Source organism: Rhinolophus sinicus, chromosome 13 (genome assembly GCF_057876585.1).
Source record: "Rhinolophus sinicus isolate RSI-liver-muscle chromosome 13, RSI-T2T, whole genome shotgun sequence".
NCBI lineage: Eukaryota > Metazoa > Chordata > Mammalia > Chiroptera > Rhinolophidae > Rhinolophus > Rhinolophus sinicus.
In genome coordinates this window covers 12,658,462-12,683,885 of record NC_142513.1, presented here as the reverse complement: position 1 = coordinate 12,683,885, position 25,424 = coordinate 12,658,462, and the positions used below count along the sequence as shown (strand labels likewise).

Genomic DNA, 25,424 nt, shown 5'->3' with positions numbered 1-25,424 from the left:
AGGATTTCAGCCTTTGTTCCATTAAAACGAAAAGCCAAAATTGGTTGGATGGATATCAAAAACCTCACGCAGGTTGGCCTGTTATAGGCTACCCTTCAATTTCAACTTCTTATTTAATCCAAACAGCAGCCCTCTTGTCTTTGAACTTTACTTTTGAGCCAAAGGTCAGTGGCCAGATTCCCCGGTCCAGCGCCTAGTCCCCAGCTTCGTGTGGTCAGGAAGTGACGATGCTGCAACAGGAGTAGCAGTAGTAACTCTGACCTCTCAATCACAGCGATGGTGACTTTGAAACAAAGTCCCACCTAACTTAGGCAATTCTAGCTCTTCTCATGAGTCTGCAAGCACCTAATTCCCTTTATCAAATCCCGTTCTGCTTAAAATACCTAGAGTGGTTTCTGCTTCTGTCTCCTGCACAGAACTCTGACTAAATACAAGTTGGAAGATAATGTTCAGAAAGTAAACCCAAACACAAAAAGATTAAAAAAAATAAGAGAGAGGAAGGAAAAAACAGTATAATTAGAAAATCAGTCCAAGAGCTCAGTTATCTGAATAACTGGGGTTCCAGAAAGTGAAGACAAAGAAAATAGTGAGGAGGAGGAAGGAAATCCTCATGGAAATAAGCCACAAAAATATCCCAGAAATGAAAGAAATAGGTGTTCAGATTAAAAGAGCTCATTAGTGACAATTAGATATTATATGCCTCCTGGTATGAAGCAATAGGAAACACATAGTCCCACCTGTAAAATTTTCTTGCTGAAAATTGAGCCAAAATCTAATCAAGTCTTTAGATATAACTACCAGTTTATAGGACATTCAAGGGATGGGGTCACATTTTTAAAACTCTGCAAGAAACCAAATAGCCAAATTCAGACTGTGATAAGATAATTTACCCAGTTTCTTCAACAAATCAATCATATAAAGACAAAAGGAGGAAGCATAACTGTGATGGATTAAAAGACACTTAAGAGATTTAGCAACTAAATGCAACGTGTAGAGCTTATTTGGATCCTGATTTAAATAAATCAATGTAAAAAGTAATTTTTAAGACAATTAGGGAAAAATCAAACCTGGACTATGTATTATAAGATAATAAGGAATTGTTAATTTCCTTAAGTGTGATCATGGAATTGTGGTTATTTTTAAAAAATTCTTACCTGTTAGAGCTACATATGGAACTGAGGTTTTACAAATTCAATGATATAATGTCTGGGATTTGCTGTAAAATACTCCTAAAAAAAGTGCAAAAGATAAATAGTAAAATAAAGCTGGGTGATGGGTACATGGAGTTCATTGTACTATTCTAATTTTGAGTTTGTTTGAAAATTGTCCTAATAAAAAGCAAAAGAGAGGAAGAAAGAAGGGAAGAAAAAAGAAAGGAAGGGAAGGGAAGGGAGAGGAGGAAGGGGGGGAAGAAGGACAAACTGTGGTACATTCATACAATGCAATAATATTCAGTGACAAAAAAAACGAGCTCTTAAACAATAACGATATGGAGGAATCTTAAAGGCTATATACTGTATGATTCCAACCATACAACATCTGGAAAAAGCAAAACAAAGACAGTGTAAACGAAAAGTCACTGCCAAGGGTTAGGGTGAGAGGGTGAGGTCTGAATAGTTGAAGCACACAAGATTTTTAGTACAGTGAATGTTCTATATGATACTGTAATAGTAGGTGCCTGACATTGTGCATTTGCCAAAATCCATTGAATAGAATGAACCCTGCTGTAAACTATGGACTTTAATTAATAATAATGTATTAATATTGGTTCAATTGTAACTAATGTACACTAATGTAAGATGTTAATGGCAGGGGAATCTGTGGGTGGGGAGAGGTTGGGTCTATGGGAACTCTGCCATTGGTTTAATTCTGTAAATCTAAAACTGCTCTTAAAAAATAGTCCACTAAATTAAAAAAAAGTTCATTATGGAATCCAAAGCTCATGTCGGGTGGGGCGGCCTGCGGGGTCTCTGCTTCCGCTCCCCACACAAGAACGCAGGATATGGTGAGGCCGAAAAGGAACACCCACGGAGCCATAGGTAGGGGAGTCACACCACTATGGTCTCACTGGAGGCTGGGCCCACCGGACGCGCGACCTACCGTCTGCCTTTCCACCAACCGACCGACAACTCTCCTCCACTCTCCTTGACTCTCCTCCACTCTCTACTCTCTTCCGCTCTCCTCCACTCTCCTCGGCTCCTCGGCAATCCTCGGCAATCCTCGGCTCTCCTCCGTAGCCGCAGCAGTTATACTAGCGGCCAATAGGCTAACTGGCCACAGCCGACGGCCAATCAGCCACAGCTGACAGCCATCCACTACCCGAGCCAGCACCTTTCCACGTGAGGCCGAGAGCCTGTAAACTAGTTTCTGGGGCTCTGTCCCCACACTCTACCCCTACAGGGTCTCGCCTCACAATCTACGCGACAAGCGTCTTCCGCGAGGGTCCCTGTGCCGTATTAGCCTACTGACACCTACGGACAAAAAGAAACGGTAGTCTTAGGAACCAACAATGGCAAATCCCTTCCATCTGGGAGGATACATGCTAGCTTTTTGTCCTGGGAAAGGAGGGTCGCTGCCACTGGCACCTTTCCCGGTTTGTGGTACCAGACCTTTATGGCAGTGCTTGGGGTCCCTTGCATAGTTTCAACATGTAACAGAACAGGGACCCCATAATAGGCCATAGTGAGAGCACATAGCTTCCTCGCAAAATCATCCCGGTACCGGGACCTCCGTATACTACAGTCACTTGCGGTGGCCACTCAGCCACCATCCCTGGCGTCACTTGCAAATCATGAGTCAAACCGGCCCCCCATGGGGCTATCAGACCCAACCACCGACAGTGGGGGCTTTTGACCTGCCAGGGCCAAGTCCATTGCTGCCGTTCCCCTGCTTTCAAGCATGTGGGTGCTGGCAGCAAAATGTTCCCATTTCTGCCGTAGCCTGGCTTTAACATAGTCTCACTGGTGGTAACTTGTAATTGAATGGGAGCGGCCATTCGATGTAGCAGAGCTTCTACTGGCGCGGGCCCTCCCTTCCGTGGTCTCTCATTCAGGACTCTCAGGACGTCCCATAGACGCGAGGCCCAGTCACGCATCGTGGGAGGGTGTTTTGACACCCGGAGACCTTGCTTCAAAAGGCCATTATAGCGTTCAATCATGCCAGCTGCTTGTGGATTGTACGGGGTGTGAAACAACCATTGCACATCCATCCTGGCAGCCCAGCGCTGTACTTCTTGCCCCGTAAAATGGGTACCCCTGTCACTTTCAATGACTTGGGGGCGCCCATAGAGGGCGCACAGCCGTGTAAGGGCGACCACTGTGTGCCGCTGATCCGTAGCCGGACAGGGCCAAGCAAACATCAACCCCGTAGCAGTGTCCACTGCTGTAAATGCGTATATCGCATTGCGGGCCTTAGGCAGAGGTCCAATGTAATCCACTTGCCAGCGAGTAAGGGGCACTCTCCTTCGCGTAATCTGCTGTGTCTCCCAGGGGAGCCTCCGCCTTTGGGGGCTGTCCTGGGCACAGACGGCACAGTCATAGCAGGCATCTGCTATCTCCTGCCATTTCAAAGGCAGGCCCCAGCGTCTGCTCACCTGCCACATGGTTCAGCTTCCAGCGTGCTGCAATTTCCTATGCAGCCAGTGGGCCACATCAGTGGCAAGAGCCCGCTCTAACCATCGTACCCGTGCTAGGGCGTCTGCTTCATCATTACCTGGGGACACTAAGGGGGAGTGACCTGTGACATGCATTAGGGTCACCTCCTTTCTCTGTCCTAGGTCCCAGAGGTCCTGCCACATGGCTTGACCCCACAGTGGACGGTGTCCCACCAACCAGTTTTGGTGTTTCCATGTAGGGAGCCACAACGTTAGGCCCCGGAACACCGCCCAGCTGTCAGTGCAAATAACTAGGGGCCCAGGCTCGTGGCTGATTACCATCCACACAGCCCGTAATTCAGCCCACTGGCTACTCTGCCCCGTCCCAATAGGGACCCCAAGCACTGCCATAAAGGTCTGGTACCACAAACCGGGAAAGGTGCCAGTGGCAGCGACCCTCCTTTCCCAGGACAAAAAGCTAGCATGTATCCTCCCAGATGGAAGGGATTTGCCATTGTTGGTTCCTAAGACTACCGTTTCTTTTTGTCCGTAGGTGTCAGTAGGCTAATACGGCACAGGGACCCTCGCGGAAGACGCTTGTCGCGTAGATTGTGAGGCGAGACCCTGTAGGGGTGGAGTGTGGGGACAGAGCCCCAGAAATTAGTTTACAGGCTCTCGGCCTCACATGGAAAGGTGCTGGCTCGGGTAGTGGATGGCCGTCAGCTGTGGCTGATTGGCCGTCGGCTGTGGCCGGTTAGCCGATTGGCTGCTAGTATAACTGCTGCGGCTACGGAGGAGAGCCGAGGATTGCTGAGGAGCCGAGGAGAGTGGAGGAGAGTTGAGGAGAGTGGAGGAGAGTTGTCGGTCAGTTGGCGGAAAGGCGGACGGCAGGTCGCGAGTCCGGTGGGCCCAGCCTCCAGTGAGACCATAGTGGTATGACTCCCCTACCTATGGCTCTGCGGGTGTTCCTTTTTGTCCTCACCATATCCTGCGTTCTTGTGTGGGGAGCGGGAGCAGAGACCCCGCAGGCCGCCCCATCCAACAAATGGCGCAGCGAGCAGGGTCTCCCGCACGACAGCTCAACTATCACCTCTTTCAGGAAGTCCTGCCTGCTCCCCCACCACATTCCCAAGGTGGGTTAGGTGCCCTTCTCCCTGCCTCCCATAATACCCTGGGCATATATATTCCTATGGTTGCATCTGCCACATTGTATGTTAGTATCTCTTTGTGTCTCTGTCGGTTAATAGCTGTGGTTTGTTGACCAATGGCCTAGAATGCAGAAATGGTGAAAGCAGCCTATCCATGCAACCCGTTAGCAGGCACCCAGGGATGCCTGGCAAAGGGCACTTCTGTTCCCTCAGTACACTGTTGATGTCATCTGTGGTGTAATCATGAGCCCTGTGACCCACTAGGCTATTTTCTGGATGGGGGCATAAGGCACAGTCATGTTACATGAAAGCTTATTTCAATCTGAGCAGTCTCTGGATGACTGACCTTTGGTTTGCCAAAGATAGATCCCCATGGGGAAGTTTTTGCACTGGGAAACTTTTCTGGGCTTCAAACCATCCTGTGGTTTTGCTGTCACATTTGTGCTGTTTATATTACACAACGCTCAAGCTTGCTCAAGTTAAAAGGTGGTATAGCACAGGAGTGACAGGCACAAACACCTATATGACAGACCACATGAACGAGGAAAGCACACTTGGTCAGGAGGGGACCCTGGCACTTTGTAAAGTCCATGTCTGACCTAGAGTAGGCAGCCACACTCCTTGGCTTCAGTAAACTGTTCCCACACACGAATGTTGCTAGACAAGGCAGAGATGCACATTTTTGTTCACACAAAAATCTCTGTCTTTAAAAACTTGGCAACTAACACAAATGATTTAGAAATACTGGACCTTATCTTGGGAGGAGAAGGAATCATCCAATTGAATTGGGGTTTTACGATGGGGGAGAAAGAGCAGGAAAAGGGTACAGGGGAAGGGCAATCTCTGGAGAACCTTGACTGTCGCACTCAAGGGGCCTACCAATTGTCTTCTAGGTCTGTCTGACTAACCACCAAAGGATTTCAGCAAGAAAGGAACACGATTAGAATGGCATTTTAAAAAGATCACTTTGGCAATTGATGGAGACAGGGCTCAGGGTAAGGTGATGAGCTAGAAGTCTATCATCAAGGTGAGTCAGGGTAAAGAAGAGATGACAAAGGCGTATTCACTGTTTTTTCTCCTACCAGATTGTAAATTCGAAGACAGCAGGGCCCTGTCTTGTTCTTGCTGTGTCTCCAACAATCAGCACACAGCCTGCTCAATAAATATTTATTGAAAGAATGAATGAAAGGGAGGGCGTGCAGGTGAGAGGCATTTTGAAGAACTGTGTTTAAGAGTCAACTGCCTTGGAAGAAATAGATAAATGTTGATAACGGTGAGTGCAGTCATGCGAATGGGGGGCTGTGGAGGCCTGTTTCCTTTCCTTAAATTTCCTCTAGGAGCTTGAAAGGGGGGTATTCAATTACGAGATTATAAACACAGGCTTAAAAAAAGGGAAAAAGGCCTTCGATCCTCATGGCCTCTTCAGTCCACAAAAGAGGAAATGATAAGTACCTTGAAGGATTGAAGAGAGAGGATTAAGCAAAAATTTAGGAATGAGCAATCTCTGTCCATCCCTAGATCCAGTATTTCCAAAGGACAGAGCAAAAGGGGACTGACCTCAACGTCTAACCCCACGGCGATTACTTCTACGGTGGGGTGGGAACCGATGACCTCGGAATCTTTGGGCCTGGCCCTCTCGAGTTTTAGCCTAAACAGAGTGGGCCTCAGGCCCGCCCAACCCCAAACCTCGCCCAGTCTTCCTCGTTCCAGCACATCCCAGTTCTTGACCCTCCCCCCACCCGCCCCCTCTCCTCCTACCTCCTCTTTCCGCTCCCCCGCCCCCATTTCCGTCCCCCACCGCCCGCCTCCTCCAAGCTCCGGGCCGGGCCCTCCGCCCTCCGGCAGCCGCTGCATCCAGGCCCCCTGCTCCGCTTCCTCCACCCTCTGTCTGTCAGCGCCCCTCTCACGCGGCCGGGGCAACCCCGTGCCCCGCTCGCCCAATGAGGAGAAGGCGCAGGGGCGGGGCGGGGCTCGGGACGGAGCGGAAGTGGTGACCGGAACGGAAGTGGAGCTGCCGCCACCACCGCCGCCGATTCCGGAGCCGGGGTGCCTGCTGCCGCTGCCGCTTGAGGAGTGGGCCTGGGAAGGAAGCGGTCACCGCGCTCGGAGCTCCGCTCGCAAGCGTCTTTGCCCCCTGCAATCCTCCCACGGTGAGTGCGGCGCGGGGTCCGCCCGTGGCCCCCGGGGGCTCAAGGCCAAAACTCCCCCCCCACCCCCCCACCCCGGCGGCGGCGACTACTACGACCAGGGCGACCCCGCGGGTGGTCTTCTAGGGTAGCGCGCACGGCCTTCTAGACCCCGCGCGGCCGCCTGCGGCGCGGGCCTGGTCTCGCCGCGGCCCCTCCCTATTTCCGGGGCCGGGCCCTTCGCTCTCGGAGAGGCCCGGGCCGCCCTCGCCGCCTGCGGCCCTGCCCGGCGGGTGGGGTCCGGCTCCGTACCGGGCGGGAATGGACTTCCAGCCGCGGACCTCAGGCCCTCCCTCACTGCCCAGTTTCGATCCCCGCGTGACCCCTCCCTGCTCTTCGGGCGCGGAGATCCGACCTTTTCAGCCCTATCACCCCTGCTTATTACTTTCCGGCTTCCAACAAAATTGAACCGAAGGCGGACGAGTTCTCGAGGCCCACTGCTCCTGCTTCATTCCCCCTGGATGGGTAAGGGGTTTAACCTTGGGAGAGAGCAGAAAGAAAACCCCCTCCCACTTTGCAGTAAAGCCATTTATTTCATCATCGTTCGCTGCTTTCGGAGCCTGGCAGAATCCGAGGTTCCCTGGGAAGCCTAGGGTTGAGGTTTAAATCAAGAAAATGCATTTGTTGGAACCGGTTACTGACTCAGGCCGGATCCCCAGGAAAAAAAATGTCAAAGGCTGAGTATCGAGTATTTTCCCACGGTATCTACCGTCATTAATGCCAGAGTCTTTTGTGTCCTCGCCCCCAAATTCCCTCATGCTGTGTGTTAGTATGTTTTTAGGACTGAAATTTGCCCTGATGGCCTCCCTGGTGGTGGGGAAGGGTAGGAGTGATTTGGGCCCCTTTTCTACCTAAGATGAGTACATCTTTGTCTATTGCAAATGGAGAACTCGGATGCAATGGGGTTTTCAAAGGTGGCAGTATTGGTAAGACAATTTGCCAACCTTTCTGTAAAAATCCATGTCTCTTGTCCTTGCTGTCACTGCTTTTCACTTTGGTAAGGCTAGATAGCAAGCGTCAGCCTCTGGTTTTACTTGCTATGTGTGGGAGATGGAATTTGGAAAGATGATGTTAATGAACACAGCAAATGAGGTGGCAACAAGAGCCTGAACAGAAAGACGAAGCATTTGTAAGAATATAAAAATTGTCTGCATTTCTCATTGTCTTCAGTTGTTCATATGAAACCACACACATGCAGTTTATAGAACAGGACACATGGTTACGCAGCTTTTTGCATTTTCCTGTTAGAAGTGTATAAGTGTTATTTAGTTCGTAGTGATTTTTCTCCTTGAACACTTTCAGTGAACCCCATTTCTTATTTAGGAATTGTATCTCAGTTACCTGAGCCCTCATTTTTCTTGGCTCTATGTCTTTAGGAGCACACAAGATGGTAAGAGTAAAATCTGTCGGTTTTACTGGACCCAAATTAGAATTTTATGGGTAGTCTTCAAAATAGAAGGCTAATAATCCAGTAGCAAATGCTGAATTATTTTCCTGGCCCCTCCTTTCGATGAGATAAGAAACCATTCACCCATCTTACAGATGGAGTCTTTATGAGAAGTGAGGTGATTTGGCCTAGACCACACACACCTGGTTTTCAGGCTGAATATCTTCATTCATCAGTAGTAAATATTTATGGACTGTCAGTCCCTGGAGTATGGTATGGCTCCTACCCTATAATCTTCTGTACGTTTCCCATCATGCAGTGCTTGTGTTATGTTGAAGCCATTTTAGAATTGGATCTCTTGATCAGGGAGGCAACCTCCATAAAACCAGGCTGAGCAAATTCCCATGATGCTAGTTCCCAAGGCAGAATCTCCAGATTTTTGGGCCACTGCAAATGCGTTTTGCCCATTTGGCTGGGGATACAGAAGCAGAAAGAGCACTAGACTTGGAGTCAGATCAATTTGATTCAGGTCTTGCCTGCAAGCATTTTCTAGCTGTGTGATGTTGAGCATGCTGCCTAGTCTCTGATTCTTGCTTTCTCTATCTTTATTGTATGAGGCCTTTTTACAAACTGTAAATTGTTAAATATAAGCTTCTGATTTTGTTTTTTAATCACAGAGTTCACTATTAATGGCTTTTTTTTTCCCTCCAGTTGCATTCTGACGAGACCCAACTCCTCTGTGTACGCATGTTGCTTTTTTAAAAAATGACATAGTAGTATTATAGAACCTTATTTTGTGTATAGCATCTCTAGTCTTTCTGAGCCCATTTTCTCATGCAAATGGTAATGGTCTTTAATGTATTCTTGCGGGAAACTCAGTAATCAAATAAGGATCTGAGCTGTATAGTAGGTGTTGTGTAAAGGTTATTTGACCATGTAAATGAATATACATATACATGTATAGATAAGATACATGCATATATGCTGTGTAGTATGAACACATATAGAGTCTATCCATTTGTGATTTATTCGCCAACTGATGAGGTTGCATCAAGCAATTAGTTTATAATAATAATAGCTACCACTTATGTTGCTCACTATGTGCCAAGCTGTGTTCTAAATACTTTACATATATTAATAATCCTTCATAACAAGCAATGATAGGTGTGTACTGTTAGCCCCATTTTACATATGAAGAAACCAAAGCACAGAGAAGTTAAATACTTTTCTTAGGGATATACACACATAGCAACGGTAAGTGCTGGAATCAGGAATCAAACGCAGGCAGTCTGGCTCTAAAGATAGATTTCTACTCGTAGTAAAACAACACGTGTATATCTTTTGTGTGAACATCATTTCATCCTTAATTTTTCTTTACATGTGTCTTTAAAATAAAAGTGTTTGAACAGGAATTTTGGCTATTTTTGAAAATAGATATAATGTAATTTGTTGGGGGAGAATGTATTCATTCTGGCTTGTGGGGATGATACTACTTATGAAAGACCCAGGTTTTCTAGTATTTGCTTCATACTAGGGAGAAAGTTCTTCACTTACTTTATGGCACACTGTTTGATTTCTCCAATCCTAGGTTCTTCATCTAATAGGATTTAGTCAGGACCACCGTTATTAATTATTATTTATCATACTACCTTTTATGTGGAGTTTTAGATTATATTATGTTAGGAGAAGGAGATAAGGAATATGTCTACATAAGGAGAGAGAAAATTCTAAATTCTAACATCCTATTATGCTGCCTGCTCTTTCAGTGGCATCAAACTAAGCAGTTTTCCCTTAAATGATGATCAGTACCTTAGAGAATGAACTAAAATTTACTTGTAAAGGAACTTTTAAGTTTCTGGGTTCCTACATTTTTCTAGGGAGAGGTGACAATTCATACTAACTAGAGGGCAAGAAATTAATTATATAATAGCAACTTTTAAGGTTTAGAACTATCTTGGTCTCCACATGAATATGGTCCTGGTAGTCATATATATATGTCGTGATGGAGAAACTAACACAGTTGGATTCGCAGGGAATTTTTCTAAGGAGAATACTTAGGAAGGAAGTACTTTGTATTTTGTGATGTGTATGCTCAAAGCCAGTCATCTTACTGCTTTCTCTGCTAAAAGATCTAATATAGGTATCATTGTATATTTGTAATACTTACAATGATGAAATTGATTGGTGGCCCCAAGAGAACGAGTCATTCCCAGCTGACTTTAAGTCAGTGAGATGACTTATTTTTAATCTGGCCATTCCTCTATTATGTAAGTTTGTTCCTGTACTGGTTAGTTTATTTCATTGTTTTCCTTAAGAGACCCAACAATAAAAGTTATTTCTGAATGGCCTTGACCAGGACAAAGCTTGGAGGTGACAATAAAGTAGTTGTGAGCCTTGGCCATTGTTACTGTTTGTCCGCAAACCTTACCTTAAAGCTTGTTTGACAATCCAGTGAGTTTTGGGCATATGCTGTTTTTAACTGCTTGATTTGATTTCAGTTTTTAAAGCTAGATAAATAAAGGCCAGTTCTCAAACCTCACTGTAATAACTTTTTATAGATCTTCAAAAAAATTGTCCATTTTTTTCCTTAGTAAGCGTTGAGAATCATAATTACTCTTTAGGAATAGTGAGTGCTGCAAAGAGCGTGTACCAAATATACCTGTGTGACCCTGGGCAAGTTACTCTTGGCATCTATAAAAGGGGACAATGATATCTACCTCATAGAATGCTCAGGATTAAATGAGTGGATATAAACCCTTAAGTGCTTTGCACATTTAGGCAGACCATAAGTGATGGATTTTTGTTGTTACTAAACCATTCATCCAGCATGACTTTTTGTATAGCTAACTGATTGGACTTTTGAATAGAGGAGATGGACAGAAAGTATTCCATGGGCTTGTTGAAGCTCTGTTTGAATCTGTAAATAAAACAATTGGTAGCCGAGAAACATTAGTCAAAAAGTATGGTGTTGTCTCCTGATTGGGGCTGAGGTGGCTTTTTTAAAAAAAAATAAAAAGCAACAAATGAACAAACAATTCATAGATACAGACAACAGTATGGTGGTTACCAGAGGGGAAGAGGATTGGGGGTAAGATGAAGAGAGTAAGGGGGATCAAATACATGGTGATAGAAGGACACTAGACTTTGGGTGGTGGGCACACAATGGAATATACAGATGGTATATTATAAAAGTGTATACCTGAAACTTATGTAATGTTATTAACCAAGGTTATGCCAGTAAATTTAATTTTTAAAAAAGAATGAAAGCAGTATAAGACACCATATAAGTATGCACTGTATTTTATAGGCCAGATGTGGTCTATCTACTTCTATCCAGGTAGGCAATAGCAGCTTATTCACTTCCTTAAAAAAGTGCATCAGTTGATGAAACAGTTTCATATTCAGCGTGGCCGGCATTGTGCTACATGGGGGCGCCCATGGATAAGTCTCGGCTCCTCCCTGAAGCTCACAATCCAGTGTGGGAGCCGACAAAGGCCTTTACAGTAAACTGTGATAACTGCTCATTTAGAACTAGGCATAGATAAGTTAACATGTGCCTTTTAAAAGTCTTTAAATTTGAAGAAAGCCATCTGGATTGAAAAATGAGGTAGGTAGTAAGTGTCCTTTCACTGGCTGACCATTTGTTTGGTAGACGTGTGTGGAATACAGTGCGGCTGCCGTTGACTGCTTACAGTGTGCAGAGGCTGTGCTGCTAAGTGTTGTGCATCGTGAACAAATGTATTTGTTCCTTACAAGAACCTTAAGTAGATTTGTCTATTTAATGCATAAGAAGACAGAGATGAGGTAACCTATGGAGTTGGGGTGTGGTACTGGAATTGGACTGGGTCACTCCCATTATGTTGGTAGACCCAAAGCTTTTGAACCCCATTCACAAGGTCGACCAGTTGGGCTGTCCTGATTGATCAGAATTAGCCTATTTTTAGATTGATCACATAAAGCTAAGAGATCAATTAATTGTCATATCTGCTATTGATTCACATTGTGTGACCTTGAGCATATCACGTACCACCTCCATAGTTTTCGCTTTAAATTGGGCTAATTGGACATAACAATGATAGTCAACAACTGATGTGAAGGAGGGAAGGGATTTCAAATAGAAGTACAGTTTCCCTCCACAATTCCAGTTCTCTGCACATCAGTGCTGATGACTTTGTATTTCAGACATGCTGTGTTTTATTTTCTAACAAAAGAGCCTGCAAATGTTTGAATGGAATTAAGTTTATTACAGGACTCTGAATTTTGTGTGTAGAATGGCACAGACATTTTTAGAGTGGGCGTTTTTCAGTGAGTAGTTTTCTTTAAGAGCCAGGAGTTCTTTTTCTGGGTAACACCCACTAACCACCTGGTCCCGCTGACTTCCGCAGTCCCGCCTGCAGTAGCCAGGCACCTGTTTTTCCTTTGGCAGAGTGACTCCAGAACTGTAACTTTGGCTTCATGGTGCTATGGGTGCTCTCTCTGGAATGGTGCGTCTGTGACTCCTATCCAGAATTGACTACCAATTCCTTACCGATGGGGACTCTTGCGACTAGATTTCTAAGATGTACCTGTCAGTTTCCTTGCTCCAGATTGATAACTGTTCTCATTTCTTTACCCACCTTGGCCTTTGATTCTGTTTCATCTAGAGAAACATACACGCACTTTATTCATCCACTGTTTCCTGTGCCTACACAGAGTACATAGAGTTCCCTCTTTCTCTCCTATGTATACACCCCCAGCCCCAACCAATAAAGCTAGTCAGGACCCAGTCACATTTAAACTACACCTCTTCCCTCGAATTCTAGCTGGTTACTTCTCCAAGAAGCTTTGTAACTCTTAGCCGTCTTCTCGTGTTCCTACCATGGACCTCCTCTCAATGACTAATCAAGAGTCCTTGGAAATACTGGGCGTTTTTTCATTTACAGTTATTTCAAGACGCATTGAATTACATACATTACACTTTTGGGAACTAGTTTAAGGATATTTAACTATTAGGAGCCTTTACTCTGATCAGCACTATCTAGCCATTTTATGTATAGCATCTTATTTGATAGCTATCAATGTCTCCTTTTAGCGTTTGAGGAAACCGGAAGTTCAGAAAGTTATTTTAAAAATACCTAATTTTCTTTTTAGAAGCTGAGATTTATTGTGTGTAGGGCTTTCCTAATAACAGGTCCCAATCATATATGTTTTATATTAGAGCTTTGGTAGTGCTGACATGTGATAATAGAATCCTCATTTTAATCTTCTAACAAATTTTTAAACTCAAATTGAGGGTGTTTTTTTTCCTTGAAAGCAAAACATAGGTGAAAGTTAATACTTCTAAAAAGCCACAGGTGTCGTTATCAACGTTTTTCTTCCTTTGCAATGCTTTTTAAGAAAAATATGGATTCACAATGGATAGTCTTTTATTTTCTAATTTTTCGTTATCCTTGGATGTCTGCTTCTGGCCACTGGGAAATGACGTCTCAGGATTCTGATCCTGGCTAGAAAAATACTCCTTAGGCGAAGAATTGAGAAGGACGGGCTAGGTTGTTTCATAGATGCTCTCATTTCAGCATTTACTGTCAGATTTAGGGTTTTATTTATTTGAAGGAAATCCTATTATTTCATGGGTATCTGTAGAATTACTCTTCTTAATGTTGTTTCTTTAGGGGACATTTAACAAAAATGAAATACTGTTACCCAGCTTTTTCCTCCTTTATGTATCTTTAACAAATATTTCTCTGACATTAAATCCCTTCTTTTGATGGCCATGTCATCTTGGGCCATTTCTCTCTTTTAACCACCCCACTGTTGGCTATTTAGATTGTCCTCCATAAAGTGCCACCTCTTGCGGCCTTCAACAACTGGACAGCCATGATGATGTGGCTGTGCTTGAGAATTCCTGTCCTGGGGCATGTCGGCGTCTTCCTGAGCTCTGCTGGGCACAAGGAAGTCCCTCGGCCCACTGCAGGTTAGACTTCCAGGCCCCTAATAAAATCGTCTCCCCCGGTATCTTGATTGTGCTGCTAGGTGCCAGGCCTGGGGATGAGACTGCAGCCTCTTAAGGCTTTTTAAGAGGCAAATAAAAACTCTTGCCGGTGTTTATCTTGGTGGAACTTGGGTTCAAAGTCTCAGAACTAAGTCCTGATTATAAACCATCACTACTTGGCATCTCTAGAAAATCCAATTAGGAACTAAGGAATACTGTTAACATTTGTGTCCATTTTGAAGACATTAAAGGGTAGAGTCTTATCTAGGAACTTACCAATATAGTCACTTCCTATACAGGATTAATCTAGACTTGGCTTTTCCTTCTCCTGGCTTGTACATGTTTTTTAAAAATCCAAGCTCACATTTTGTGGGCTAAAACAGAGATATGTAGATACTGCGAGAGGACTAATAGTACTTCAGATTTGTTTTGCACTATGCATTTTTTTTAAACAAATTTCCTTATTTACTATTCTTTAATTTCCTGCCCCTCATCTTGACCTCTTCTGAGGTAGATGCTATTGTCTCCAATTTATAGATTGGAAGACTGAGATTGCACACGCGCATGCTGTTGTAGTGGCAGGTCTTACAACGTTGTCTTGTTGCCTTTCTGGCCAAACCTCATGTAGGTAGCCTGTGTTCTTTCTCCTCTCCCAGTAATGATTTGTTGAAAAAAATCATAGATGCTTATGTGACTGGCACAGTTTTAGGCATTACATGAGAAACAAATGTAAAGCTTTCCTTTGAGAACATGTACATGTGAAACTGTTTGCAAAATGGTATACTCCTCGTCATCTGCACCATAGAGCACATAGAACGCGGGCATAAAGACGCCCTAGACTGTATAGTAGGCTCCAAGTATATTTGGATTCGTAGGCAGGGTAGATCAGTGGGGGCCTGGGGTAGTCAGGGAACGCCTTCTAGCCCTAGATGGATGGATGGAGGTTTCATAGGCAGGAAGTAAAAAGGACACCAATCTAAATGAAAGGTACTATAGTAATCCCCCCTTATCCTTGGGGGACATGTTCCAAGGCGCCGCTGTAGATTCCTGAAACCGCAGATAGTACTGAACCCTGTATGTGCTGTTTTTTCCTATACATGCATACCTATGATAATTTACTTTATAAATTAGGCACAATAAGAAATTTATTAATAACAGTAAGTAATAATAAGATAGAGCTATTATAACAATATGCTGTAATAAAAGTTATGTGAATGTGGTCTCTGATAACCTAATAACCAAGATGGCTACTAAGTGACGAGCGGGCAGGGAGACCGCAGTTGACCGCGGGTAACTGAAACCGTGGTAAGCAAAACCGCAGATAAGGGAGGGCTACTGTACAGAAGCAATTTTATAGGGTATTCAGTGGTGTCCAGCCTGGGAGAAAGATACGTGTTGGAGAATAGTGGATGAGAAAACGGATCAGGTCTGGTCTGGAGGAGCCAAGTTGCGAAGGACTTTGAAAGCCAGGTAGAGTTTAGATTATCTTGATAGAGTAGCCGAAAGAGAGTCATTGAAAGTTACTGAGTAAGGGTGGAGGCATGACTAAGTAATTTTGAAGTAGGGTTCCAAAAGTACAAGGAATAATGAGGATTTAATGTGCTTACGAAGAATAGGTGCTTTGAGTTATTTGAGAAGAGAGAACTCGACCTAAGTGGCAGTTTTACTAGTCTTTTCATTTTGGGATCTTTTCGTTCACTTAGCAGATGTTTTTATTCATACCTATTATGTGTAAGGTGCTATGGGAGCTATGCCCTAAAGTAGTTTATGGTGTAGTAAGGGACTTAAGGGATACATACAAATAATTTTAGTACTGAAGACGTAAATAAAACCTTAAGATGGGTATAGATGCTTTGTGAGAATGTTTGCAGCTTAGAGGAGCTCTGTCCAATAGAATGCGAGTCACATGTATTATACATTTTTTTCTGGTAGCTAACGTTTAAAAAGTAAAAAGAAACAAGTGAAATTAATAATTTTTTAAAATTTAACTCCACATAGCCAAATATTACAATGTAAACATGGGGCATTAGCCACGTGTGGCTAGTGGCTGTCTAGTAGTCAGCTCAGGCGTAGCAGCTTAAGAAAGGCTTCATGCAGGGGATGGTATTTGAGCTGTGCTTGGAAAGAATTTTGTATGAGGAATAGATGGGAAAAGACATTCCAGGTAGACAGAGTGGTTTGGTAAGCAGACACACAAAGACAGAAAAGCATGCTTTATATGTAAGAAAACCGTTTCGACTGAGGTACATACTTGTGAAAGGCATGTGTGGGGAACAGTCTGGGGAAGGTAGGTAGGAAAGCCTTCACTGACGGAGGAAATCTGACTGTTACTGGCAGTAAGGGACATTAAAAATCTTTGAGCAGGAAGTGACTTGATCAGAGCTTTAAGAGGGGGTCTGATAGCATAGGCATGAGGGGGCTAGAGATAGTGAGAGACTGAGCAGTGGAACTAGGGAAAGATCATGGATGGGAAGTTCATGTAGATGTAGAAATAGGAACAATTTAATTTCTCCGTTGTCTGCTGCCTTCCGCCAAACTGCTGGGTGTTGTGTAACCCATTTCCTGTTGAAATCGGTCTAGCTGCTTCAAAATCTATGTTATATAAGTCAAAAGTTATGTAAGCAGTAGGCATCAGGACACTTAGCTATGGCTTTTGCTTGCTTGGTGTGCATGTGTGTGTGTGTTTTAAACAACAGATGGATATTTTTCGAGGCATGTATTCAGTCTTACCATATCATGATGGTTCTCAGTCTCCAAAAGTTCTTGCAGTGATCCCATAGAAGCTGCAAATATTGTTAGTTGACCCCAAACCAAAAAGGTCACGTATTATTTTGAGAAATAGGGCGTGTACATTTGGGAGGTCCCAAGGAGCGGTCAGGATTCTTTTGAGAGGTATGATTTAACTTTGAACGTTTGGGAAGGGGAGGAGGTGGGGTGTGTCTTAATTGGGGGGGGGGGGGGGCTAGTAGGGCCAAAGTTTCATAGCATCCTTTAGCAATGTTGGTCCTTTGTACTTATTACTCTTTTATAATACTGCCTGGGTGGCTTAGCTCTGAATTGGCTTTTGGCCAGTACTTTCTTAATTGGAATCTTTCCTACGTAGAGTTGGACAGGTGCTATTTTATAAACTTTGGAGTGGACCACTAAGTGACTGCTAACTTTTAATTAGTTTACAGACTGGAAAATTGGCTTCTTTCTGCTTCTCACTTTTAGGAACAATGAAGTAGGGTTATTTAATGATGGAGATAGTGTTCTGATCTGAAAGACTTCATGGTCAAGAAAGTTAGACAATACTGAGAAGGTGGATAATTTTAAGATGATGAATAGTATATTTTTGATGTGCTTATTACTAGAATAGAGCTTCAGTTTCCTTAGTGGAGAATAAGAAAACTAACTCTCCATGGGCTGCTGGCAGGAATAAATCACCTAATCTACGTAAAGACGCTTCGAAATTCACAGCGTTATATACAAGTATCAGGCACTGATTTTGTACTTGGTGTATGCTGCAAAAGATATGAGTGTATTCAACACTTAAGGTCTCAGAGGTTAAGTTATTTGACCAAGATTATACCACTTGTAAGTAGCAGAGCTGATGCTAGATAGAGCCAAATATACCTGCCCTGCATTTATGCTATAGTATGTTCTTGTAACAAATTTAGCAAATTGCAGAAGATATGGTAAAAATGGCACCTAATTTTTAGGTGCCTACTGCTTGATGGGCACTGCCAAATGAAACATTTAGTCATATCTTTTAAGATGGATTGAAGCAATTAAGATGTTTTGCCATATACCATAGGGACAAAACCAGACAATTCTTGAAAAAAGTAAAGGCACATATTTAGCATAAGTATCTAAAGAAATAGTTATGAAGCAGTGTGTATGTTGAGGAGGCAGATTAGGGAAGTGGAAGAAAACAAAAAGCTCTAGAGACAGATTTGAGCTTGAGTTCCAGGCTCTACCATAGCCTGTCAGTGTTGCCCGGGGCGCATTCCTTGCCTTTGCTGAACCTCCATATCTTCACCTCAGAAAAAGGAGGAAGGGACTGGTGTGAACATACCTGCCCTGTAGGACTGTTGGAAAAATGAATTGACCAAAATAATAAAAAGACGTTGGCAAAGAACCAAAGTACCTATTCCTGCAGGTATTCCTGGTCGGTGGTGTTGAGGGCCTCTGGACATAGATGTTTCCCATGGAGGCATGTTTCTATCCAGGTGGTTTGGAAGATTCACACGTGCATTTCCTGGGCCCTGAAGCCTGACGTTTGCTTTCTCCTTTTTCTCTTCCTCTTGTTGTAGGGAATGACCATGGATAAAAGTGAGCTGGTACAGAAAGCCAAACTCGCCGAACAGGCTGAGCGCTATGATGACATGGCTGCAGCCATGAAGGCAGTCACGGAGCAGGGCCACGAACTCTCCAATGAAGAGAGAAATCTGCTCTCCGTCGCCTACAAGAACGTGGTAGGCGCCCGCCGTTCCTCCTGGCGCGTCATCTCCAGCATTGAGCAGAAAACAGAGAGGAATGAGAAGAAGCAGCAGATGGGCAAAGAATACCGTGAGAAGATAGAGGCAGAGCTGCAGGACATCTGCAACGACGTTCTGGTGAGAGGCCAGTGTTTCCCTTCAAACACTGATTCCCTGATAGTAGTAATTTAATGTACAAATGCAAACTCGCAAACCGCCTATGAGAGAGGTATCTGATACACTGGAAAGCTGCAAACCACTTGCTGCTAGTTTTTAAGCATCTGATGTGATTTTTCTCACCTCTTACTTGAACAGAGGTTGCTTATCACTTACAGAGTACTTTCTCCTCCCTTCAAAAAGACCTGTGAAAAACAGGAACATGTAGTCAACATCCCTCCATCTTTAGAAATTGAGTCCTTCCAGGTAGGTAGGATTTAGACGGGTGCAGCTGCAGGTAGGCTACTGTGTGTATCCGCCTGAATGGTGATGGCCTCTCCAGTAGGGGAACAGGAGCAAAAGGCTGAACTGCCTGGCATCCTCTCCCCAGTCATTCCTGCACAGTATAGAGTCCTGTTTTTGTCTGAGAGTTAGCCGTGTTGGTCCGTTCTGGCCTGCGTTCCCCAGCCAAGTCAGCTGGTTTGGGGATCCTCCTTCCTGTTGTATAGAAGCCTGTCAGTTAATACATTCCTAACTGCTTTCACTCTGGCCACCATCTTGGGTTGGAGGGGAGGGGTGCATGTCCTAGAGCAACTCCTGATCCTGTTGTGTTTCCCTTACGTCCTGAGCCCACTGGGAACTTGCTTCTTCTTCCAGGTGAAATCAGGTAAAAATGAATGGTGAGGGCTGCTTTGCAGGGAAAAGGAATTCACACTTGTGGATCTCTCTCCTCCCCTGCTGGGCTGCCTCTCCGAGTTACTGTTCATGACACCTTTCTTTTGAAAACCTGTGCAAAGCTTATCAGCCATCAGACAGTCTCCTCAGACCTAACCCATAAGGCGTTACACCCTGTCTGTCTGCCAAGGATGTTAAAATGACTACTGCCCTTGCATCTCCTCACTTTGATTGATGAAATCCCCTTATAACTAAGCTTTTGCACTGAGCTGCTCTTTTTGTTAAACTCCTGGTGTAAGACGTCATGGCTAAATCTGGTGCCTGTTGGTAATTTGGGGGTTTGTTAATGGTGCACTCATTCCTGAATGTTAGGTACATCTGGTATTCAGATGAAGTATGGCATGCATTCCAAGGGCAAGAAAGTTCCATAATTCCTGAGAATGCAGACCAGCTTTTAAGAGTATCTGAAAGAATGTGAAGAAAAGCATGGTACTTACTGCCTCTTAACCAGTTTTTCAGGATGCCACATTCTAAAACAACTCTTCGAAAATATTGCTCTGTATACGAAGCTTGGACTCCTTCAGAACTGCTTTTGTTGTAAGCATAAATGTTTAAAGGAATTTATTATTAATAATAGTAGCAGCTACTGTCTGAGTGCTTACTACGTGCCAGGCAACATGTTAAACACTTTATGTACATGAGCTTATTTCTCCTCATAACTACCCTAAAAGGATGGCTATTAGGCTTCCCGGTTGGAGAGCTGAGGAAACTGAGGCTCAAGGTCATGAGGTCATTTGTCCAGGGTCATACAGATAATAAGCGGCAGAGGAGGTATTTCTACCCATGTCTGATTGATTCTAAATTTAAGTTTTTTGCAGTGTTGCTGTATTATCACCCTTTTCCTCCAAAAACAGAAAGTTTTATTTTTCTCTAATAGAAGTATTAGGTTGGTGCAAAAGCAATTGAGGTTTTTGCAATTATTTTTAAACCGTTTAAACCACAATTACTTTTGCGCCACCCTAATAACACAAGTTAATTTTTTTTTTTAAGGAAAAGGCAGAAGTGTATATGTAAGAATTATTTCTAATCCTATCACCTAGAGAACCATTATTAACATAGTGATAAATATCCTTCCAGACTTTTCCCTTACATATTTTTGTTCATGTACACATGTATATTTTAATATTAAAATAGGGTTACTGTGGTATTTATAATCTGCATTCTTTTTTTCACTCAGACTTTTGAGAACTTTTCCATGTTATCAGTGTAGGTCTGCATCGTCATTTTTAAGGCCTGTGTGGCATTCCATTGTGTGGCTTTACTTTAATCAACCCCTTATGGATGGTCAAAGAGATTTTTATCAGAAGAAAACAGGCATCTGCTCTTATGACCTGGGCTAAAAACCACATAAAAGCTTTGGATGAAAAATAGGGTTTTTTAAATCTTCAAAAAAATTTAGAAGTGGTAGTGTGTATCTTGAATCTCAAACATAGTTTTAACATCTTGTAAATAATATTTCCAGATTCTTAACAGAATGTGAATCATTTTTTAGGAGCTGTTGGACAAATATCTTATTCTCAATGCTACACAACCAGAAAGTAAGGTGTTCTACTTGAAAATGAAAGGCGATTATTTTAGATATCTTTCTGAAGTGGCATCTGGAGACAATAAACAAAGTAAGTAACATTTTTGTAAAAAAGAAATTTGACCAGTAGTGGAGCCAGTCTTCCTTCCTAATAATTTTAACAGTTTTTGCTTTGTCTGTTCATCGTAGACACTAACCTCACAGTGCACAGAATCTAAAAGACCACAGCATTGTGCTGACCTGGGACAGACGGGCTCATGGGGGCTGACACATCAGAATGTAAGGGGACGATAGGGAGGGCATGAAAAGGCTGGTGCAGCAGTGCATTTAAAGAGATTTTTATCTTGAGGATTATTTGAGGGTCTCTTTTTAGAGGTGAAACTTGAAAAAGTTTGATAGCATGAAACCACCATAGTAAATAGTGAGGCATGTCTTTTATCACATGTATTACAGTGATGGTGATAATTATATCTATGCTTTATTAAGTGCCTGCTACATGCCACGTATTGTAGAGTCTCCTCCATTCACACACAACCCTAGGAGTTTACGTGGGAGTCTCTTTTTCTGCTAAGGAAACCAAGGCTCACGGAGGGTTTCACTTATTCCAAGCCACACACCTAGTGAATAGAGTTAGGAATTCAAGTTTGGGTCTCAAGTCCATGATCTTTCCACTAGAGCATATTGTTTTCCATGTTCTATCTTGTTTAAGGTTATTTCTTAATTGCTTTATAGAATTGTTTTCGCGCAGAGCGTTTAATATAGTACTTGGCTTAGAACAAACATAAACAAATGATTGTTAAGCAAATGGTGGAGACACTGACCCCTCATTTGATAGGTCATTTAGTCCAGCCTAGTTTGGTAAAACAATTTAATAATGGTCCCATGTATGATGTAGCCTATGAAAGAACCCAACCTTTAATGTTTTTTATCTTTTAGCCACTGTGTCGAACTCCCAGCAGGCTTACCAGGAAGCATTTGAAATTAGTAAGAAAGAAATGCAGCCGACACACCCAATTCGACTTGGCCTGGCACTGAATTTTTCAGTCTTTTACTATGAGATTCTTAACTCTCCTGAGAAGGCTTGCAGCCTGGCAAAAACGGTGAGAAACACCCCCGGTAGTTTCTGATCCTAGTAAAACAGTGTTTGTGCTTTTTAATTAACTTCTTTTTATTATCTGAATATTACTCATTGTCTTGGACTTTTTTGAAGATTTTCTGGGGATAGGAGTACATCTTTTATGAAATAAATGCAGACCTATTACTTTTGATTTCTTCTCAACACCTGCTAATTTTTATTTTTGTGGTTTGATTACTGTTTTAATTTGGAAAAAGTGTGTGAAATGAATTCTCAAAGTTCTATCACTTAATCAGATTTAGTGGTGTGAATGTCTGTTCTCCCTTTTTCCCTTATATAACCTTTTGAGTTAGTTTTTTTAAAAAAATTACTAGAAATGTCTTTGGTAATTTAAAAAATTACATGAATTTGCCTAGAATGAATGGGCTGTATTAACAGTAATACCTGCTGACTTATTAGGTGAAGTTCTTATCTAGGAATTTTTGACACTGTTGGTTGGTGCTTTATAAACATTTACTATATGTTTGCTGAAACAACTGGCAAACAAGATAATACTGTATAGGAGTACTGTGTAGGAAGTATAGGAGTACTGTATCGGGCTAGAGTACTGTATAGGAAATGATTTTCACTTGTTAGCAGAAAAAATGGGCCTAACTTGGTTCAAAGGACCTGTGATTTCTTTGCTAACGGCTCTTTGTTGTAGGCATTTGATGAAGCAATTGCTGAATTGGACACACTGAATGAAGAGTCCTACAAAGACAGCACCCTGATCATGCAGTTGCTTAGGGACAATCTCACTGTAAGTACGACTGATTTCAGTGACTGCTTTCGGAGTGTTTATGGTGTGCTCACCTACCTAATAATCCATGATTACCCAAGGCTCAAGAGGGGATTTGTGCCTTGTAAATACGTTCAAATTTTCAATTGTTAAATTGGTTCTAAATGAATGCTAAAATTTTGACCTTTGCAGTCCTCACTGTCTGCAGTAATAAAGGAAGAATTTTAAACAGTTGAGTGAGTTAAGATGCTACAGACTGGGTCACCTCCCTGAGTACGTTTTAGTAGCCCTCCTCTGATTATAGCTCTGTTTTTCTCTTGCAGCTGTGGACGTCGGAAAACCAGGGAGATGAAGGAGATGCTGGGGAGGGAGAGAACTAATGTCAGTCGTGCTTCGTGATCTGTTCAGTGTCACTCTGTACCCTCCACATACGTCCCTTTGTGCGATAAAAAAAAAAAAAAAGAATCGTACGTTGACTTTCGATTTTTCACAGCCTCAGCCTAGCAAAAATGGTTCATGGGATAAACAGCTGGTATTTGTATTTCAAACTCAGATTGGTCACATAAATGCCACGGCGTTCTGAAGGTTTGATTTTGATTAACATTGACAGGATTACTGTGTGTTTAATTTTTTTAAAAAAAACTGAACACTGTGATTATTGGGTTTTGTAACTAAGCAGAACTCTTACTGGTAGAAAAAAAAAAAGACCTGAATTACATGTACCTTTTTGGAAAGTTTAATCTGGTATCAAAACAGTCACTGAAATACAGCTCATTGTAAAGTTGTACAGAAAGTTATAGATTATATTGAGGTGCTGGGACTTGGAGTGAGACACCTATCATTTCGCATTCGAGTTTGATGGTAATTCACAGTAATTCTGCCTGTTGTTCAGGGCTTATAGACACTTGACCAGTCCAGGCTGTTGCCACTCCAAAGTTCATGACCGCAGATGTCCATAGTGTCTTCCTCTGAGGAAACTCGAAGCCTGAAATTGAAATTCTTTGTTTCAGATAACTGGGTGATGGTACCATGAGAAGGCCCAGTGCTCACTTAACACACGTGACAAACCCCTTTCCTTCAGCAATGTGTTACTGATTTGTGACTTGTGCTTCAGTAGTGGAATTTGTTTTCTTTGTAACCACGAGCTAAAGAAGAAAAAAAGCCGTGTAGCTTATGAATGACCTTATCTGTCTCCTGGGTGATCCCTTTAAGGATACTGTTCTGCAGAGATTGTCTTTCACGTGAGGAGTACTCAGTCTTTGGGGTCTTCTAGCTCGGAGCTTTTAAATTTTGAAATCTGAACATTCTTTCCCACTGTCATTTTTGACTATTTGGTTTTCTCTTCCCTCTTTAAATTTCTGTCCTTCTGCTTCTTTGCACTTTTTTTCGTTCTGACTTTTATCTTTGTCTTTTGTCCACAGTTGAATACTACATGGGCAGGGATAGGGGCTTGGAGGGAGTGAGGCGTGAAGTTGGTAAGCACTTTGGTGAGCAGGCATAGTTTCAGAGTTGAGAAGAGCTTCCAGCACCATAGCTGTCTTCCTCCAGTTCTCAGCCCGGTTGTTGCTCTTCAGTCATACCAAGATCTGAATCCAAAAAGTAGTTTTAAATATCCATGACTTCTCCCTGTATTGCAGCCAGCCCTGATAATGCTTGTTAGCACCTGTCACCAGATCTCCCAACTGTACTCATCCAGCCAAGTTCACAGACGTGTTTAAACAAGACCCTATTATGCAGGGAAGTTGCATGAACATTGCAATGGGAAGAATCAAGAATACCCAGGCCTACCAGTCTCACAGTATCCTACCCTCCCTTTAACATTCCACGTAGCTGTAGTGTCCATCTGTTTGTCCATCTGCTGAAATGAGAATAAAAAAACATTCATGCACTGATGAAAACAAACCAAAAAAAGAAAAAAGAAAAAAAAAATCCCTCCTTTCTAGCTGAACAAATGTGCAGTTAAATACTTGGCGCTTGAAAATGCAGTAGTGAATGTGGAACGAGCCTGTCTGTATATCTGGTAGCTCTTTCTTGCTTTGTTTTTCCTTACCAGTATTCTGCCTCACGTTTGCTTCTGTGGTGGTTATATTGCCTAGCAAGCACACCCATGGTTGTGAAAATAGTATAGCAAAAAAAGAAAAATCCCCAGTTATTGATGTGCTAGATTTGTGTATGTCTTTTAAACCGTTCTAGTTTCCACCTTACACGGAATAATCAGGAATAAGTGTACAAATTCAAACGTGAAATAAAAAATTTTATCAGTTAGTTGCCTGTGAATTGATGTGTGGCACCATCTCTATCACTACTACCAGAACTAGCTAACTTTTTTTTATTACACTTACTTTTTGGCTCTACTCTTTAAAAGTAGGCAACAGCTTTGTGTCATCCTTTAGAACCAGAAGTGTCGTAAA

The 25,424-nt window shown here is 42.9% G+C and overlaps 1 protein-coding gene across 2 annotated transcripts; it reads left to right on the top strand.

Annotated features, from left to right (window-relative positions):
- Positions 1-6,723: 6,723 nt before the first annotated feature.
- YWHAB (tyrosine 3-monooxygenase/tryptophan 5-monooxygenase activation protein beta) lies at positions 6,724-25,278 on the top strand. 2 transcript variants are annotated; one of them, XM_074317439.2, is made up of 6 exons: positions 6,724-6,890; positions 18,580-18,882; positions 21,128-21,251; positions 22,097-22,260; positions 22,939-23,034; positions 23,337-25,278. In XM_074317439.2, the coding sequence occupies exons 2-6, from the start codon at positions 18,583-18,585 to the stop codon at positions 23,391-23,393; spliced, it is 741 nt and encodes a 246-aa protein (XP_074173540.1). In that variant the 5' UTR covers positions 6,724-6,890; positions 18,580-18,582; the 3' UTR covers positions 23,394-25,278. The 2 variants fall into 2 exon arrangements, with proteins under 2 accessions (XP_074173540.1, XP_019605227.1); XM_019749668.3 differs by lacking the exon at positions 6,724-6,890 and adding an exon at positions 7,093-7,391.
- Positions 25,279-25,424: the final 146 nt, after the last annotated feature.